The sequence below is a fragment of the Falco biarmicus genome, chromosome 5 (genome assembly GCF_023638135.1).
Source record: "Falco biarmicus isolate bFalBia1 chromosome 5, bFalBia1.pri, whole genome shotgun sequence".
Lineage (NCBI taxonomy): Eukaryota > Metazoa > Chordata > Aves > Falconiformes > Falconidae > Falco > Falco biarmicus.
In genome coordinates, this window is record NC_079292.1 from 15,939,848 (window position 1) to 15,958,734 (window position 18,887).

At 38.5% G+C, this 18,887-nt stretch overlaps 1 protein-coding gene across 6 annotated transcripts in view; it reads left to right on the plus strand.

The window, feature by feature from the left end:
* The window catches only part of SRPK2 (SRSF protein kinase 2), a 147,715-nt gene that overhangs the window by 115,989 nt on the left and 12,839 nt on the right, over positions 1–18,887 (plus strand). For all 6 annotated transcript variants that reach the window (XM_056339534.1, XM_056339536.1, XM_056339535.1 and 3 more), the window contains 6 exons: positions 1,642–1,807; positions 3,885–3,910; positions 5,364–5,610; positions 6,580–7,068; positions 11,962–12,062; positions 12,164–12,271. In XM_056339534.1, the coding sequence (XP_056195509.1) occupies positions 1,642–1,807; positions 3,885–3,910; positions 5,364–5,610; positions 6,580–7,068; positions 11,962–12,062; positions 12,164–12,271 (1,137 nt within the window). The remainder of the gene's footprint in view (positions 1–1,641; positions 1,808–3,884; positions 3,911–5,363; positions 5,611–6,579; positions 7,069–11,961; positions 12,063–12,163; positions 12,272–18,887) is intronic.

Here is an 18,887-nt window from a genome sequence, read left to right on the forward strand (position 1 = left end):
TGTGTTCCATTTAGGTTTGAGAATTTTTTTCATTGTGTAAAAAAACATGTTTTAATTTATATCCTAGAATGCATTTTCAAGTCTTTAGATATGCACGTTTGACATGAGCTAGCAGAAGTTAGCCTGCAGAAAGTATGAAAGGCTAGTGGAAAAATACATGTGACAAATCCAGGTGGACAAATCCTTATGTGGAATCACATTAAAAGCTGAATTACTGTTGGCATTCTAAGGAAAGCTACAGTTAGCATTTCATCTCAACAACACAATTCCCTTTTTGTCTTTTTTTTTTTTTTTAATAATCAGTTGTAAGACGGTTATTCACAAACCAGACTTCAGGTATAGTGTGTACTATTTGCAGTGTTATTTTTCAAAAAAACAGTCACAGAATCACAGAATGGTCAGGGTTGCAGGGGATGTCTGGAGATCATCTAGTCCACCGCCCTGCTAAAGCAGGTCATACAGAATCGTGTCCAGGTGGGTTTGGATATCTCCAGAGAAGGAGACTCCACAGCCTCTCTGGGCAGTCTGTTCCAGTGCTCTGTCACCCTCAAACTGAAGAAGTTCTTCCTCCTATGCAGGTGGAACTCCCTGCGCTGCAGTTTGTGCCCATTGCCCCTTGTCCTGTCGCTGGGCACCACTGAAAAGAGCCTGGCCCCGTCCTCTCGACACTCAACCTTGAGATACTTGTATGCATGAATAAGATCCCCTCTCAGTCTGCTCTTCTTCAGGGTACACAGTCCCAGCTCTCTCAGCCTTCCCTTAGAATGGAGGTGCTCCAGTGCCCTCATCTTCTTCACAGCCCTGTGCTGGCCCCTCCCCAGTAGCTCCCTGTCTCCCTGTAACTGGGATGCCCAGCACTGGACACAGCACTCCAGGTGCAGCCTCACCAGGGCAGAGCAGAGGGGCAGGATCCCCTCCCTCGCCCTGCTGGCCACGCTCCTCCTGATGCCCCCCAGGACCCATTGGCCTCCTTGGCCACCAGGGCACACTGCTGGCTCATGGGCAACTTGCTGCCCACCGGGGCTCCCAGGTCCTTCTCCACAGAGCTGCCTCCCAGCAGGTCAGCCCCAGCCTGTACTGGTGCATGGGGTTATTCCTCCCCAGGTGCAGGACCTTGCTCTTGCCTTTGTGGAACTTCCTTAGGTTCCTCTCTGGCCTGTCCAGGTCTCGCTGAATGGCAACTCAGCCTTCAGGTGTATCAGCCACTCCTCCCAGTTCTGTATCACCAGGAAACTTGCTGAGGGTGCACTCAGTCCCTTCATCCAGGTCACTGATGAACAAGTTGAACAAGACCGGACCCAGTACCAGTGACAATCAGCCTTTCTGACTAAGCAACCAAATTCCTTTTTTAAACGAAGTTACATCAGTTTTTTTTACACATGTGCAGATCAGCTGAAGAGCTGAAATGAAACTTGAGAAATGAAAGTCTGACAGCAGGTTGCTGTCATCAAGACAATTAATCTAGCCAGTGTCTTACTCATGAAAGTCTCAATAGCTGGGTTTATGAGCTAAATAAATTATCCTGTCAGGCCACATATGGACTGCAGGCAATTGGTTGAACATCTCGGTACTAATAATAAATACATTCAGCTTGGACTGGATAATTAAAATAAATTTTAAAAAAATTCCTTCTGTAATTAGGTACTTCAAGGTCTAGATTATCTACACAGCAAGTGCAAGATCATTCATACAGATATAAAGCCAGAAAACATTTTGATGTGTGTGGATGATGCCTATGTTCGTAGAATGGCTGCTGAAGCAACTGAGTGGCAGAAAGCTGGTGCTCCTCCCCCCTCTGGTTCAGCAGGTATGATAGTATATTTAAATGCATGTAGTAAAGTTCCTTCAGTATATTAACATGAACAATATTTTGTTTAATGAACATTAACATTTTAAATATTTGCATGTGAAAAATACATGTCTAGTTAATTCTTACTCATGCTCTGGGAACCATCAGGAAAATGCTTTTTTCTTGGTTTTACGGGTTCAAGTTTTCGGGATCCCCAGATACAGAGAAAGATTTATTGGCGTAAACTTACTCTCTTCCCACCCTACAAGCTTTAATGGCTGGGTTATAGCCGCATTGAAGCCTTGCATCTCTAATATTTACAGTAATTAATAATCTTATCTAAATTATGTGTCTAGTCCCGCTACAAGTTCATCAGCATCCTTGTGAAATTATGTGCCTTCTTGTCAGTTATGACTTATTCTCAGAACACAATGAAAAGTCTTAGAGTCCTTAGGTTTTCACCCTTGAAAATGGAATTTATTGTACCTAACTGAATTTGTGATAAGCCCTTTTCCCTAGCACTGTATGTGAAATCTTTTATAATAAACTTGCCAAGAGTTTAAAGACGAAATGTACATTATGTTTTGCTAGGAGAAGCCAAGGTAAAGAACTTCACAGCAGTCAGTAAAGACAAACAAGGAGGACGTGTGGCTTTTCTAGTCATCTTTAGTACCACAGTTGCTATTTATTTGCCAATCAAACACATAAGCTACAAGCAGTGGAGAAATAAGGTTTAAATACCTTTGTAATATTGTCAGAAATCTTATCACAGATTAAAATCTCTGAGGTCTAATAAAAATACTTGCTATATCAGGAACAAATACTGTGGTCAAAATTCATAAATATTTCACAGTATTATATATGTTAAGATGCAAAATCATATAAATCCTTAATATATTGTATTGAGTTTAAATACATAGCTAAAGAGTGTATGTTATTTGTGTGGGAGGTAACTTGATTTTGTTCGTGCAACCTTTATATTGCTTCCTGACATTAAAATAAATATTATTTTAAGGAATATATTGCTGGAGTTCTTATCACACTTTGTTCTTAGCAAATTGTAAGTGAATCTTTGGCTTTCTACACAGGAGTTGAAGATGTGTTTTCTTTACAGCATTTCAAGAACAGGTTCTGCATAATTTTCCTTTTTAAAGCAATGACGGTACTCAAGTTTAAGAATCTTTTTGAAAAATTTGCCCTTTCAGTGACATAGAAGCATTTTTTTCACTGAACTTAGCAGCAGGAACTGAACGTATAAAAGAACTGTGAAGGCTCATCTGTCTAAATTTTTTATTTTGCATTTGTTAATTGCCATATGCATGTGTGTTTGAAGAGGTTTGTGAGAGGTTTTCTTCCCCCATTCAGTTCCTCTTCCTCGCTTCCACTTTGCCTCTGTCTCCTGTATTTGGTTGTTTCTATTGGTTTTGATTGTTTGGGGGTGGTGTTGTGTGTCATGTGGCTTTTATTACTGTTGTGTGCATTTTCACAGTTAGTTTTGTATTCTTATCAGACCTAGTCATTGATGGTACCCTTCTGAGAGATTCTTAGGAGGAGTTCCATGCTGGAGGTGCTTTTTCTGTGGTGGTGTGTTTTTGACATAGGCACCTCTTCATGCCTCCAGTCCTAGCAATCAAACTACTTTGTTTCAGAATGAAGGAAATGTGAATATTTGACTTTTCTGTTGAGTGCAACACAGTAGTCGTCTTTGATACTTCCTGAACTATTTAAAATCTATCTATACCTGCCCAGTCAGCTGGCTACATACGTTTAATCTGTGACAACTCTGCAGTCATTTAATGTTTTCTGTCCACTCTTTACTGATTCAGACATTCCTTTCTGACTCATTAACTCTCCCTCAGTCACAACAGAGTGACTAGAAATTGGTGCTAGCTCCATCTGATTCCAGATGCTCGGATGGAGGCATCAGACGATTTCAGGCAGCAGGTGCTTATAAAGAGCAAAAAATCTGGCTTAAAAACCAAAAAATCACAGCCTTATATTTAGTTAAGAATATTTTTACATGATTACTGCTTTCTGCTTTTATAGAGTTGTTTTTGTAAAAATATATCTTTAACATTTTATTTTTCTTTTTTAGTGAGTACAGCTCCACAACAAAAGCCTGTAAGTATTGTTATGTAATTCAAATTAACTATCTTATTTTCTGTGGTTCTGTAGGTGTTAGTACCTATTAGACTGTTGGTAGCCTCTACCATTTTTAAAAGCTTCCTTTGAATAAACCTTTATCTTTCAAAGAACGCTTTTCTTCTAATGTCTCGGCCTTACAAAGTTTAGGCACAGTATTGCTCTGATGGGAGCTCTCATAGATGTACTGTTCTACAGCTATGACAAAGGAAGTTAAGCATTGCCGTTTTCATCTCTCGAGGAATAATCCATTCTTTTCAAATCCTGACAAAAATGGGTGCATGCAGTAAGTATCATGCATTGCAATAGCTTAAGAACTTCAAGGCCTTAATCTTCAAGGCCTTAAAAGACAGGGCTTTTTAATGAGTTTTTAAAGATCTTTTTGCTGTATACATAAAGCAAATAGCCACTGATAATACAGCTGTTTAGAAATATCTGAGGTCAAACCTGCTTTCTGTGTGTACAGAATCTATATCATTTCAATGGGCGTACGACGCAGATGAAATATAATAGGACTGTCAAATTAACTGTCTTGTTTTGACTGGCCTATAGCTTCTGTTGAAGAGAACAGGATTTACAGATAGATCTTTGAGAAAATAGTATTTCCCTTTGTTCCTAGTACTTTATTTTTGAATTGAGGATTACTTACTGTGATACCTAAACAATGAATTAAAACTGGATGGATGTCATTTATCAAATAGTAAAAACAGCAGTCAGATCTCAGTTAAAATATGAGAAAGTGTTTCGGTCCTAGCTCAGATGTGTTGATTTTTTTTTTTCTTGTTATTGCACCTGAGTGTTTCGATCCTTACGTTATATAAAATGTGAAACTTTTCATAATGGCCATCTGTTGTTTGTGAATCGTATGTTCTGGGCCAGAAGTGAATAATAAAAATGCTCTCCTTTCACAAGGAAATAAACACAGGGTTTATTTAAATTCTTTACTGTTTTCAGTCCCTTTAGTTTTGTCATATATTTTTCTCAGCATACTTTTGCTAGTCATTACCTGCATTATACAGAGAAAAATCATGTATAGAATTAATGTGTAAACAACTAGATATGATAGCAGACTGTCTTCTACATACAGGATCACCTGTTAGTCTAGATTGAAGTTCAATATTATTTTGCCTAGTTGAGATTATAGGAATTTTACTGTGACATCTTCGATGTATTTTGCTCTTGTATCTAATAAACAACCATGTAAAAGCATGTATAACTATGTACAATTTTGGTAACTTTATTTGCCTCATTTAACCCTACGTCATTCTTGATTTGATGTAAAATGGAAAAAGCAATGTATTTACTATATTAATTGCCATCCAGTATTTTCAAGTAAAACGTAATCATACTGCAGGTGAATTCGGTGTAAGATGCCTTGAGAATGAGGTGGTTTTTTCCCCTTTGTTTTCTTTTGCTTGTATTAATATTTCAGATTGGAAAAATATCCAAAAACAAAAAGAAAAAACTGAAGAAAAAACAGAAGAGACAAGCTGAGCTGTTAGAAAAACGCCTGCAGGAAATAGAAGAACTAGAGCGAGAAGCTGAAAGGAAAAAAATAGAAGAAAATGTAACCTCAGCTGTGCCATCAAATGAACAAGAAGATGAGTACCACCCAGAGGTGAAACTAAAAACAGCTGATATAGAAGAGGTAGTAGATGAAGAACCTGGTAACGATGATGGTTAGTATTACCTGCTTTTATTGACCCTGAATTTACTGTTTCAGAGGGGAAAGTAATTGCAGCATTACATCTGGTGCAATGAACAAAATCTCCATACTGTCCTAGATCATTAAGTTTCATTTCCTCCTGTAGGTAAAATGGTAACTACAAAGTCTAGAAAGGGAAAGAAAAGCCAATCCTACTATAGAAGTGAAGAAAAACATGGATAGCGATCTAGCTATCAAATCCCACAAAAGAGCACAGAAAGTTCAGCAGAACAGTCAGTTGTCATACCACATTAAGTGGCATAGCCAAGTATCTTGGTGAGACAGAAGAAAAACGATGAAGTTGTATTCTGTAACATTAATGTACTTAGAGTCATCATTGCTTTCGTCTTTTCTTGTTAAATGTTTGTTGTAATGATCTATCAGGTAATAATAATGGCAGGTTTGTCACTAAATTTTTTTTAAATGTCTTCTTAAAATTCTTATTTAGCCTTTGTGATTTGGAGCAGAATTGTTGTGGGCCAGTTCTATTCTGGCTTCCCTGGGTTTTCTTGTCAACTCTCTCTGATTCTGATTAAAACGTAACTACTGAGACTGTTGTTTGGTTTGTTTAGTTTTGTTCTGCTCTTACTGCGTATTTTCCTGCTTCTATGATGACTCCCTGTTCGACACAGATTGAATTACAGATTTGTAAAGCTTGCTTTCAGGACATCATATACCTTCCCTTCATAACATTCTTCTCTGCTGAATTGTTCCCTTCTGAACCACTTCCCATTATTTAGTTTTTTCCCACAGCCTTATTCTTTCTTTCGCCTTTAATTTAGGTTTTAAATGCTTTGCATATTGCAGTATTTCAAATCAGTCTTTCCTTGTGTGGTATGTCAGGAGTCAACTAGTCAACTAAAGATTTAAGAATTATGAATGCCTAATTTAAAAATGGTATATTGATGTATAATCTAATGTGTTGATCGTTGAAATTTTCCAGGTGAAGCAGAAGATCAGGATGAGAAAGAAGACACAGAGAAAGAAAACACTGAAAAAGATGATGATGTTGAGCAGGAACTTGTCAACACTGACCCTACAGACCCTAAGTGGATAGAATCCCCCAAAACAAATGGCCATATTGTGAACGGCCCATTCCTATTGGAACAACAGATTGAAGATGAAGATGAGGAAGAAGAGGAGTATCCAAACCCAGAGGAGTATAATCTTGATGAGCCAAATGCAAAAAGTGATTACTCTTATAGCAGCTCCTATGAACAGTTTAATGGTGAATTGCCAAATGGACGTCATAAAATTCCCGAGTCACAGTTCTCTGAATTTTCAGCCTCAGTGTTCTCTGGGGCTCTAGAATCTGTAGCTTGTGGTTCTGCTGTTTCTGAAGGATCAACTGTAACCGAAAGAGAGGAGAGCAGCCCATCTCACGACAGGAGCAGAACAGTTTCAGCTTCAAGCACTGGGGATTTGCCAAAAAGTGAGTATTCCTCTTTAAGTGCAGTACACCATGCTTGAAGTCTCTTGGAGCTGTAGGTGATATCTTTTGTAGAATGAGTAGTTAAACCTTACATATGTGTTTTACCTGTGGTCAGTGACACATATATGCAGATTTTACTTTTTATTTGTTTGGGGATTTTTGATGAAAAATCAATACCAAGCCTTATGGGTCAGCTGTCACACACTTCTTTCAGTAACACAGAAGGACCTTTCAGTAACCACCAAGAACTCTTTACCACACCATTTCCCTGACTTTGAATGCTAGGTCTAGCACTTCTCAGTGATGGTGATTTTTCTGTACCTACAGGTGAAGTGTTTTAAACATTTTGAGTTTCTGGGTGTGTGTCAAACCTACTCATGTCCGGGCCTGCTTCGTGCTTGAGTCTGAAGAGTGCCCACTGAAAAGATGGTGCCTGTGTGCCAGCCTCTGCAGGCAGAGGAATCTGTGCAGCCTGCTCCCAGATGCTCTCTTTCCTAGGCACTCCCCAGACTTGGGGAGGGAGCTGGATCATGGGGTCAGATTAACCATAGCTAGGGCTGGGTTACAGCTGCAGCCCGCTACTGGGAAGCCTTTTTGCATTGCTGGCTGACTTCATGTTCTTGGTTATGTCTACACTGAATATTTTGCTCATTGAATCATACATTGTACAAATGCAAAATCTCAGTTATGATTATTTTAAACTTGGTATTTCATCTGTAAAGACTTTTGGCAAAAAGGCAGAGCAGATATCTAGAAATGGAGAAGAGGTGCGTAAGTTAGTTTGGTCCAAAAGCGTTCTGGTGAATTTTGACCTCCTAGGACCAGGTTTCAAGGAAAAGCAAATGTATTAGTTTTGAATGGCTTTTATAAATACAGGGGGGAAAGAACACTTTTGATTTGAGTCGATGGAAGACTTTTGTCTAGTAGCATGTATTACATTAAAAAAAAAAAAAAGGCAGCCACTAAGTGCAATAGAAAAAGCCAGTAGTTAAGAAAAAAATGTGATTGTATAATTAAAGGCAATAGCTTAGCTAAGTTTACTTTAAGTGAATTGGATATTTTTCTTGCATTCAAACTTGGGAGTTTGATTGATGCAGCTTGAAACACAATGCGAAAGCATTCTTGTTAAAGTCAAACGAATTTCCATCTTAAATTTTAAGAGGAACACAGAACTGTGATTTTGAACGTGCACACGCACTGAACTTGTTTTTAAGGGTATTAAGCAAGTTACTGTAGATGAAATATTCACATTGACAGATAAGTCTACACAGGAAAGAGGAAAGAAAGTTTATAGTTGCAAGTAGGCATTATTCCCATAGTTTAAGGGGAGAAGGTGATCATGAGATCATGTAATCTGACTTCCTTTTATAACAAGCCAGAAATACACCATCTATTAAGCCCAGTAACCTTTGTTTTTGGCTTAAAACATATTTTCTAAAAAGATACCTGATCTTTATTTGGACAAATGAAATGATAAAAAATCTAGTGTGGCTGAAGTGTGTTCCACTGGTCTCTACTCAGAATTGTTTCAGAAGAACTATAGCAAGTTTGGATTTGTCTAGCCGCAGCTTCTATTTGTTACTTCTTGTTTTATCTTTTCTCAGTCATATTAAAAAATTCTGTGATATGCTGTGTAGTCATTCATTAATGGTTCTTTCCTGTTTGAAACTGTTCCTGTCTTAGCCTTTTACTAAAACTTAGCAAGATGAAGTCTTTGTCTCTACAAGGCATGTTGCCAACCCTCAACTCGTTATGGTTTTTCTATATTCGGCATGGTTTTGGACATTTAAATTCTGGCCACCAGAGCTGCTCAGATCCAGACCTTTTGCCTGTAAATCCTGTTTCTTGAAGACATGGAAGGTGAAATCTTTGTTTCATTGCAAAGAGCTGGATTTTTGCCATTAAATTAAATAGCTTCAGTGTATTACACATAGGTTTTATTTATAGTGCCTGTGGCTAAATGATAAATATATGGGTTTCAGCTTCAATGAAGAAAATACTGAGAGACTAAATGTGTAAGTGGATAGAAAAAAAAAAAGAGATGGCTTAGGGAGAAGATCACTAAGCCTGCCATCAGCATTGTCCCAGATGGAATTACTGAATTTAAATAGTGATGTGTTGAAAAGTACGGTCAAGTGTATTTGTTGGTTTAAGACTTTAGAAGAACAATTCACACAGTTTATTAGAGTCTGACAGGTAACGGAATCTGCAGGTAGGCAAGAAATGTGAAGTAAAATACAACTGAGTAGAGCTGTATTTCTGGAAAATGTCAAGATCCAGACAAATAAGTCTTCCAGTCCATCTCCTTATACTTTGTAGTCCCTGAAACCATGTACAGGAGGTTGCTAGATGCTTTATAGCCTCTTCCTTTGTGCTGCTGACAGTATATAGGCAGAAAGCCTCTGCTGCTGGTTTCCTGGGGTGATGTGTAAAATCCTCATGCCTCCAGAGAGTAAAGCTGGTTTTGTCATCATGGGAGCAGCTTATCTCCATAGCTGGAGAAACAAACCTGCTTTATTCCTCCTTGATATTATCTCACCAGGAGCAATTTACAGACCTTTTGTACAAAGAAAGAAGAAAGATAGTAAATGCATCCATAGCTCACTTCTTCCGCAGAAGGAGGAAAAGCTAAACATTATTAATGGCACCACTGATGATGTTGGGTTAAAGAGTAATAAAACAGATTAAGGTATTTAGAAAGAAGAAAGATACAAGAGTTGCAGGCTACTCAGTATTTTTAAAAGGTGCTACTTTTTCACTATAACTTTAGTGCCCTTTTCTTGTATAGAAGTAGACTTTTATTTGTTCCTCTCTGTCTAGGCATTGTTATACATTATTAAGTAACATGGTCTCACTTGATTTTTTCAGGATACTTGCCTCAGTCAGTGCACGGACCAATTTGTGTTCAGTGGATGAACAGCTATTAAGTTTTTATCTTTTTCAAGTTTTCACCGTGTGACCAAATGCCCCTAAGACAGATCTATTAATTTGCTCATGACTCTTCTCCTCATTTCAGTGTTTGAATGTTTACTAAGTATACCGTTGTGCTGAGACTGTGAGAAGAGGAGGCGATACTTCTATTTTATGGAACTAGGACACACAAAAATGAAAATCAGAAATGCTCACTAATTTTGTGCTCAGAATGAGCTCCTTTGGATGTTTTTTTTTGAGAGTACTTACGAAAAGTATGCTCCTTTTGACTGCACTTTCACTTGTGATTGATGCATGTTTGTCAAATTCAAAATTGAAGGTCTCATATTCATGTCTCGGAAAATATGGGACATAAACTGCATGAGTTCCTGAGAAAAGCAGATGTGTAGGCACTTGCCTATTACTGTGTAAGGGGTCCCTCTGTTACAAGAAGGTTGAAGAAAGCTGTTTCCTAACGTCATATTCGCATGTCTTGCTGATGAGGCCTTTTTCCCTCTTCATACCGCATTATTTACTTCAGTCCTTCACCTTCAACAAATGTGTGGGAAGGATTTATCTAGCACTATCTTTCTTTTTTATTACCTTTTTGCCAGGGCTACTGAATTGAGAAAGGTCCTGTTATTTCTTGAATAATGCATGTGACGGTGTTTCTAAAAAAATTCAACTGTACGATGCAGCACACTCATAAGGGAAGACGTTAATATTCCTGTCTTCTAAATGCTGGATTGCAACCTTACTGTCTCAGTGTATTTTACTTTTACGCCCTGAGTTGGTGCTTTTTTTAAGCTGGAGTCTTGGACTCTGTTCCAGCTTTTTTAGAGGACTGTTTTGTTGAGGTCACTGTTCCTTCTGTCTTCTGCTGTTCAGTCTTGTCTTATCTTTCCTTCTCTCCCTGGTGGATCCTGCCACTTTCTTTTCTGGTTGGCCCATATTTCAGTGCCCTGATGGTCCATTCAGGCTTGCTGTCCCAGCAGCTGAAGATCCTCATCTGATTTTAGTCACTCTGAACTCACCATTAGACATCCTGTATTTTTTCTCCTTGTCCCATGCCTGGTGTATTTTCCTCTTCCAATTCTTACTTCAGTTTAACAGATCATTGTATCCCACTGGAGTCCCAGGCGCCTTTTGGATCTAGTAAGTCATTCACCAGTTTCCAATTTAGTCTTTTTAGCTTTAGGGCAAGGAAACTGAAATCAATCCTCTACTGCTATATGATCTGTGATACCTGGTTTTATCTTCCATGTTCAAGTCAATCTTCTTTCTTTCCAGTGCAGTTTAGGAGCTAGCAGGTGGTATGTCAAAACAAATAAAAGTGGCAGTCTTTCACTGTCATATGTTAGGGTCATCAGTGTCCCGAGAGCCTCTAAAGATTGCAGGATTAATTAGTTCTGCCCTTTTAATCTGAATCATGCTCAATGCAAGTAGGACCTTCAGAGAACTTTGGTTCAATGCTGAATTATTTGTGAAATCAGTGACAGTCCCCTAGTCTCCCAAATTAGCCATGGTTTTGTGAGTTGTCTTCCCTTTGGGACAGATTTTTTTTTTAAAAAGGATAAATTATTTACCTTAGCCAAAAGTGGAAGTGTAGGATTTATTTTCTCAACCGAACTGTTCCAATAACTTATCTTTCATGTGGATTTCTTGGGAGTCTGAGTTTTAACATTTTCTGTCTGTTATTGGAAATACATGCGCTGTTTTTGCTTACAAGATCCTCTGGATATTCTAATAATAGTAATTCGGCAGTTAAAGAATGCAAAAATTTGCACTTGAAATGTGTAAGGATATTTATACATCAAGGTAAGAAACCCTATTTATGTTGTTCTAATTTCTTGTAACATTCAGCAAACTATTTTGATGCCTTTAATGTATTACAGAACTGGATGAAATGTCAAGGCAAAACTGCTTAGAGATATTGAATAGGGTGCTCAAAATACTAACTGTTCTGCATTTTGCTTGTGTTAGCAAAAACTCGTGCTGCTGACTTACTGGTAAATCCACTGGACCCAAGAAATGCAGATAAAATTAGAGTTAAAATTGCTGACCTGGGGAATGCCTGCTGGGTGGTAAGTATAACTACATCATTTTAGCTGTTTAGCCTTCACTATTTAGAATAGGCCTTTTAATTAATTTTTTTTTTGCATTAATGTGGTTCTTTCTATTTTAGCATAAACACTTCACAGAAGACATCCAGACAAGACAATATAGATCCATAGAGGTTTTAATAGGAGCAGGTTACAGTACACCTGCTGATATCTGGAGTACAGCATGTATGGTAAGAACAATACAATGTGTATTTTACAAGAATAAATCTCCTAAAACCAGTTGTTTATTTAGTGAGGAAACCTGGCAAGGATGGTTCTGACATTTTCACACAAATACATTATCATAAATTATGTCATATCAGATAGCTGCTGATGATTTTCCCCCTTTATTTCAGTTTCTCAAGCATTTGTAATCAAAAGGAATTATTTTGTAGGGCATTTCTAGTTTTCATTTGATGCATTTTAAACTTTTAGTTAAAAACATTCACATTTGGAGGGAAATACATATGTATTTTAAATGAAAAAAATCTAACTGCAGTAGTACAACTGCATGTTTCCCTCCCATCTTAGAATCTATGCGACTGTTTTCTGTGTTTCCATTCCTTTTTCTTGCATAAAGTAGCAGATAGTGAAATAATTTAAAATTCTTGCCAAGTGCAGAAAAAACGTTCATCAAATTAGGCTTGCAAATCACAGCTTTACGTTCTAAACTTTGAAAATAATTTAGTTTATTAGTAAAATATGTAGTAACATTCTGCAGAATCCGTTTTAACACAGTAAAACTGAAATTACAGATTTTTAAAAAAATCTTTAAAGAATAGAAAAAGTAAAAACTTAATCATTCAACTGTTTGGTTTGTAGTATCTATTTGAGGACAAATAAGCTATATGCATCTTCTCATTAAAGATAGTTTTGGAAATACATTTAGAAATATCTTTGTCTATTTTGAAAGTGAAAACTTATTCAAATCTTTATATTTTACAAATACATGTCTGAAAAGAGTAAGTGTGTGAGGAGGAGGAGAAGACTCAAATACTAGACACAGTTTGCAGGCGTGGGTGATGAGAAGAATTGCAGAGCTCAGAGGGAGAGGAGGAGGACTGAAAGGAACATAAAATCCTACAGATATTATAAGCTCAACAAGCCATGTGTTGGAAGTAACTAACCCATAAGTAAAACCGCAAGTATATTTTCTCTGGAGTTTAATACTAGCTTTTACTTGGTACACAGAAAAGAACATCCATTTCCAAATTTACTTTTCCATTTTGGAGCAAAATGTAGAATTTTTCTATTGCATTGAAAACAAAGCAGAGAAAATATTCCACAGTTTTGATCCTTAATTCTTTGAATGATTCTTCTCTTAACTAACTACAAAATTATTATAGAGGCTTTTTGTTCCTTTCGCTTGATACTTGGTAAACCTCAGTTGAACTTTGATACCTTCTTATGATATTGAATACCCTAGAGTTATCTTTCTTTACAGTTGTACCTATCCCCTGCTAATTTTATAGGGTCTTGTAGCTAAAGCCACATAAAAAAGGCTGAAGTCTATCTAGGATTGTGTTTAAAGAAAGTGGGGTACTTCACAGCAATATCACACCTCGGGAATATTGTCTTACAATACACAGGGTTGTTCAGCCCCTTACAATTTACATTTTTTCCATGTTACATAAGTGCTTTCTTCATGTGAGTCCTTTCTCAGACTCAAGGGGAAAAAAAAAGCCTAAAGCATTTCTCCCGCTAGGGGTATCATAAAGTATCATAAGATCAGATTCACAATTATTTATGAAATTTCTGTATCTTAATGCAAAATCTATACTTTTGCTTTTTCGTTATGTAAGCTTTAAAGATAGTAAAGCATTTGAAGCAGAAATACTGGAATTATGTCTTCTGCCACAGACCTTTGGGGTTTTGCCCTTAAAAATGCAGTAGAAATTTTATAATCTTACAGCACTGATATACAATTGTTGAATTCAGTTGTTGTCATTGTATAGTCATGTAAAAAGTGGGGTTCGGTCTCTGAAGCTCACTCCAAAAATTTGTTGTTTCAAACCCCCTCGGGATCTGCTTTCATCCTGTGTGGTTGAGAAAACAGGTCAAAGCGCTGTGAGTGCTGATCCTGTATCAGATGGAAAACAGCTCTGAGGTAGGGATTGACTTGAAGACCTGAGCAGCTTTTTCTGCAGAGGACTTCTAAGAGAGATTAATGGCCAGGGAAGCATTCCTGGTGTGGAACTGCAAACTCCCAATTAACTTATTTAGGCTGTCTTCAAAAATTATGATTTGATTCTCTCCAATCCCTAACACAGCCAAGAACGGTGAAGTACCAAAGTGTCTTAATGCCCTTGTAGTCCCACTGGCTTTGTCAAGTCTGGAATCCTTGTGGTACCTAGATGTGGTTCAGAAAATGCATTTCTGGGTTATCTTGCTCTTGGTTTGTATGTAATTTTACTTTATATTTTATATTTATAGTATCTATTTTTATATAAATTATATATTTAATAATGGCTTTATTCCATAACCTTTACTGTTACTTGTGTTTTCAAAAGGACTGTCTGCTAGAGCAGGAGCTGTTGTTTATTTTCAGCCAAAATAAAGCTCAGATACCCTGTTAGCCATGTTGTCCCAGACTCTTAAAGGAGAGCAAGGAGACTTCTTTGTTGTGTTGCTTTGCTTGTACAAGTTCAAAGTCATTAAGGACGTTTTTGGAAGCAGTGCTATGCGAAACCAATGCTCCAGCAGTATTGCCATGACTTTCTTCTTCGCGAGTTTCTGTCCTTCCATACTTCACCCAGTGTGACAGTGGGCACACGTGACGTAGTGTCCTACCAGCTGACTCTGTATTGGTTGCATATGGTATTTCTAATGTCCTCCTTTTCTAAATTTTTTTTGTTTTGAAAAAGTTTGTCAGTTATGGGGTAGCTGTATGTCATTATGTGACCTAAGTCTGAGGCTGTGTCCAGGTTAGGTAAGCAATTGTTCTGGTTGTCTCCACCTGTCAGAAATACCGTGTTTGTGAATGGGTAGGCAGGGTGCCATGGGGCTTTGCATTGGGAGCCACGTTACAGTACTGCAGATGCTGTCCTTCATTGTGATTATGATTTTGACCTTGGATGAGCTTCCTTTCCTCCTTTTCTCTACTGAATGTTGATTCACATATTGCAAAAATGTGTGCCTAATACGAATGATATGTATTAATGTGAATGCAGAGTCTAGTAAGGTAGTATCAAAGCAAAGATGAGATGTTGTGCTTTTAAAACCCTTGCACACAACTGAATCACCAAGTTATTTCTCTGAACCTGCACTGAAAGAGGGTTCAAAATATTTTGACCTCATTTGGATGGAATTGTGTGCAAATACATCTTACAGATCCGTGTGTACCCACAAGCTTCAGATTGGAGATTTCTGACCAGTACTCTCACAGAGACTTATCCAGGTGTGCTCTTCACTCTTCCATCTGTGTAGCTCTTGCTGACAGAAGACCTGCTGGTTCAGAGTTGCGGTCAGGTTCTTCATCTCAGTGGGCATTGTTTAAGTTTCACAACACGGCTGCCAAACTCTGCTAAAAGGGCTGGCTCACAAGTAGTCCAGAACACTCTGCGTACTAGTAAACAGGCACGCGTGTCGTGTCTGTGTGGAGTGTGCTCCTCGCCTGGGCTCTGTTAATATGGCTTTGGCTTCATCCTCCGTGGTTTTGATGCAGCTTCCAGGAAAGAAATCCTGGTTTATTTGTATGGGAGTAGCCATTCTGATGAGGATTACTTGTGCTGGAAGCGTACATGAATAGAATCACGTAAGGACTCTACCCAAATAGCAAAAGAGGGAGAAATAACTCGGTGATAATGACCTTACAGTTCTGTTTCTTTTGGTGTTAGGTCAGTGAATTAGTAGCGTTGCAAGCCAGCAGCCTGCGAGCTAAATGTTCTAGTTTTTGATGATCTGGCAGGGCCCAGTTCTTGTGCCCGTTAACTTTGAATCAGACTTAAAGGATGAGGGTGAATATCCTCAGGCAAGCACCAGTCCTGTGCGCAGGTGATCTGAGTCTCAGAGTCTTTAAGAAAAAGAAGAAAAAAAAAGAAGGCAGGGGAGAAAAGAGGATGATACAGATCTTTGGAGGCTTGTAATCAGTGTGTGTGTGGTGTGCTGTGAGCCTAATGAAAGAAGTGAGATGCCAGTGGCTCTTCCGGAGTGCAATATAGACTTGTTTGCTTGGTCTGTGCTCAGCAAAGAATGCAACAAAGTGTAACTTCAGGTTTTTTCCCCCAGCTTTGGTGACCTTCCTCTGAGTGTTGCACAGTGCCCTTTCTTTTTCTTTTAGCAGTGTGGCCTATTTAAGTGGGATACTCAGTTTTTGTTATGGAAGGCTAGACGCTGGGAATGTCTCTCCACATTTATTAAATTCTAGAAAATTCTAATTTCCCCTGCTGTGCTAAACCCTATTTTAGTTCAGCCAACAGGGAGGTGCATCTCTCATTTTCACTCAAAAAAGGGAACAGATTTGGAGCCAACAGTGCCTTTGACAGGCTTGAAACCAGCCTTGATCGTTTAATTTTATCAGGCTGAATTTCCACGTTTGCAGTATTGAGAGGGCTGCTTTCTGTGGAGCAGAAACTGAATAGGCACTGCATGCTTTAGGATTTCCTAAATCTCAAAAATGATGGAACACAGCACTCCACTGCTGTTGCCAAGAAATCCTGGCAAGATAAGGGAGTTAGTACTGGCAGAGGGCATCCCATTGTATTGCTCCTGGATATGACTGCAAGCACCGTAATTCCACTGCTTTTCCTTGTTTATGCTCTTTGGATTGGAAACCGGAAAAACACCTGAAATGATGAGTCTCATCATCTGAGTTTTGTTGTTCATTATGTACAGCCTTGTTTGAGCTGCAGGGAGATGACTGTGTCATGAGCTAGGACATTAACAAGACTATTTTTTCAACACTTATCTGAGGTGGCTTTTGTGGTGAGTTGTGATTCCTGAAATAGCTTCTTTTTATAATAAGAACTAGCAAGTAGATCATAGCTGTAGATCAGCAGGAGGTCAAAGAAGGCAAAAATTGTACTTGGTGGTTTTACCTACCCAAAGAGAATACAAACGAGGAAAGAGAATACTGCTGGGGTGAAAGTGAAAGTGGTCAGGCAAACAGCTTTAAAAATTAGGGAGATGCTGCTACAAGATAAGCGAGCTTACAGCGGTGTTTTTTATTATGAGATTTCTGTGCTTGTGAGAGAACTTGGAGGGACAGAATGAAGAATGAGCAGAATATAGTAACTTACGATGTCAAAATTAAACCTACATGTAAGTGCTTGTAGTTCAGCCCCCAGTTTACTACTTTGCGTGATGTCCTGTAATGTGGGGTGGAGAGGTAACTGTCCTTAACCACTCTTCCTGTGTTTAAGCGGGGGGAAAAATGATTGTGTCTCCATGGGATCATGAGTATCATCATGTTAGTATGTGTGAGTGGCACATACCAAAGGTGTGATGACAAGCCTCAGTCTGCACAGAAGCAGTATTTTTAGGAAAAATGGAAAATCAGAAATCTGCTTGAGAGAAAAGAAGTTGTTGAAGTCAGTATGCACATATTTTTCAGTAGGCAGATCCAGTGGAAAATGCTGTATTAATCACTGTACACCCTTTTTGAAGGTGGTGGGTGGACAGCCCGAAGCATTCAAAAGAAAATAATTTTCAAAAGAAACTGACTTTCCAAAGCAACAACTCAGCATGTGCGCGATTCCAAGACTGGAGTACAGCAAATAATAGAAACCTGTTTCTTTTTCAAGCATCCCATGCATGTCGGTGTTGTGTATAACTGGCCTTTCTCACCATGCAGTAACCATGCAAAATGTCCTTTGATTTTCTTCCCATTGCCTGGCCTAGGAAGATGTCCATGGGAGAACAGACTTGTCAGTTGGTATGCATATCTCAAAAAGCTTTTCCCTCTTCTTTCCATGCTCCCACTTACCTGTGGAACAGCATTCTTAAAACTAAGCCTATTTTTGAAACGGTTACAATCTTCTCATTCACAGCTCTTCATTTCAGCTGGGGCGGAGAAACTCTGGGCAAGAGCCAGATCTCAACTGTCAAAATAATAATTCTGGCCTATAGCTTTTCCTTTTTCGGCTGGGGTTTCATAAGAGGAATTCAGGGAGGCTGATGCAGTCCAAGTGAATTGTTCTTCCAGTCCTCTCCCAGACAGCTTTCCCTAGGCGTGCATCCATTTTCAGTCACCAGATTGAGTACACAGCTGTCACACGGTGAAAATGTAGCTATTTCCAATTGTGTGATTAGACACGGATCCACAGTATATGGTAGCGATGCCAACAGTTCAGTGTTGTGGTAGGTTCGTATAGAATTGTGTGGCAGAAAAGGAATCGTAGCCTCTCCAGAGCCTACAGAAGCGACAGTGTGACCATGTATATGAAAGGGTCTCCATCTGCAGATGGAGAAAAACAGTCTAGACTGTTTTCCTGCGATAACCCTAGGAGAGTGATAAGTAGCAATTGCCAGTACAGTCAGTAAGGATGGATGATTGCCTTGCGCTTTTGTGCCATATGTTGTGTGCTGTATCTCATTTGTTATCTCCATATAATAATTGAAATGCTGATTTCTGTTGAGGTAAATGTCAACGTTAAGTAAAAAAGATCATAGTATTTCAAAGTTGGAAGTTTCTGTCAAGAAACTAGTTTTTATAAATGAATACTTTCAAAGGGAAATCGGGTAAGTAAATGTGGTTAATCTGTATTTGTATTTGCATCAAAGAAATAATAGCCAAATTTAAGTTGAAAGAGATCACTACTAGTCTGCCTCCTGCTTGAACCAAGGTTAATGTCAAGGTTAGATGAGGTT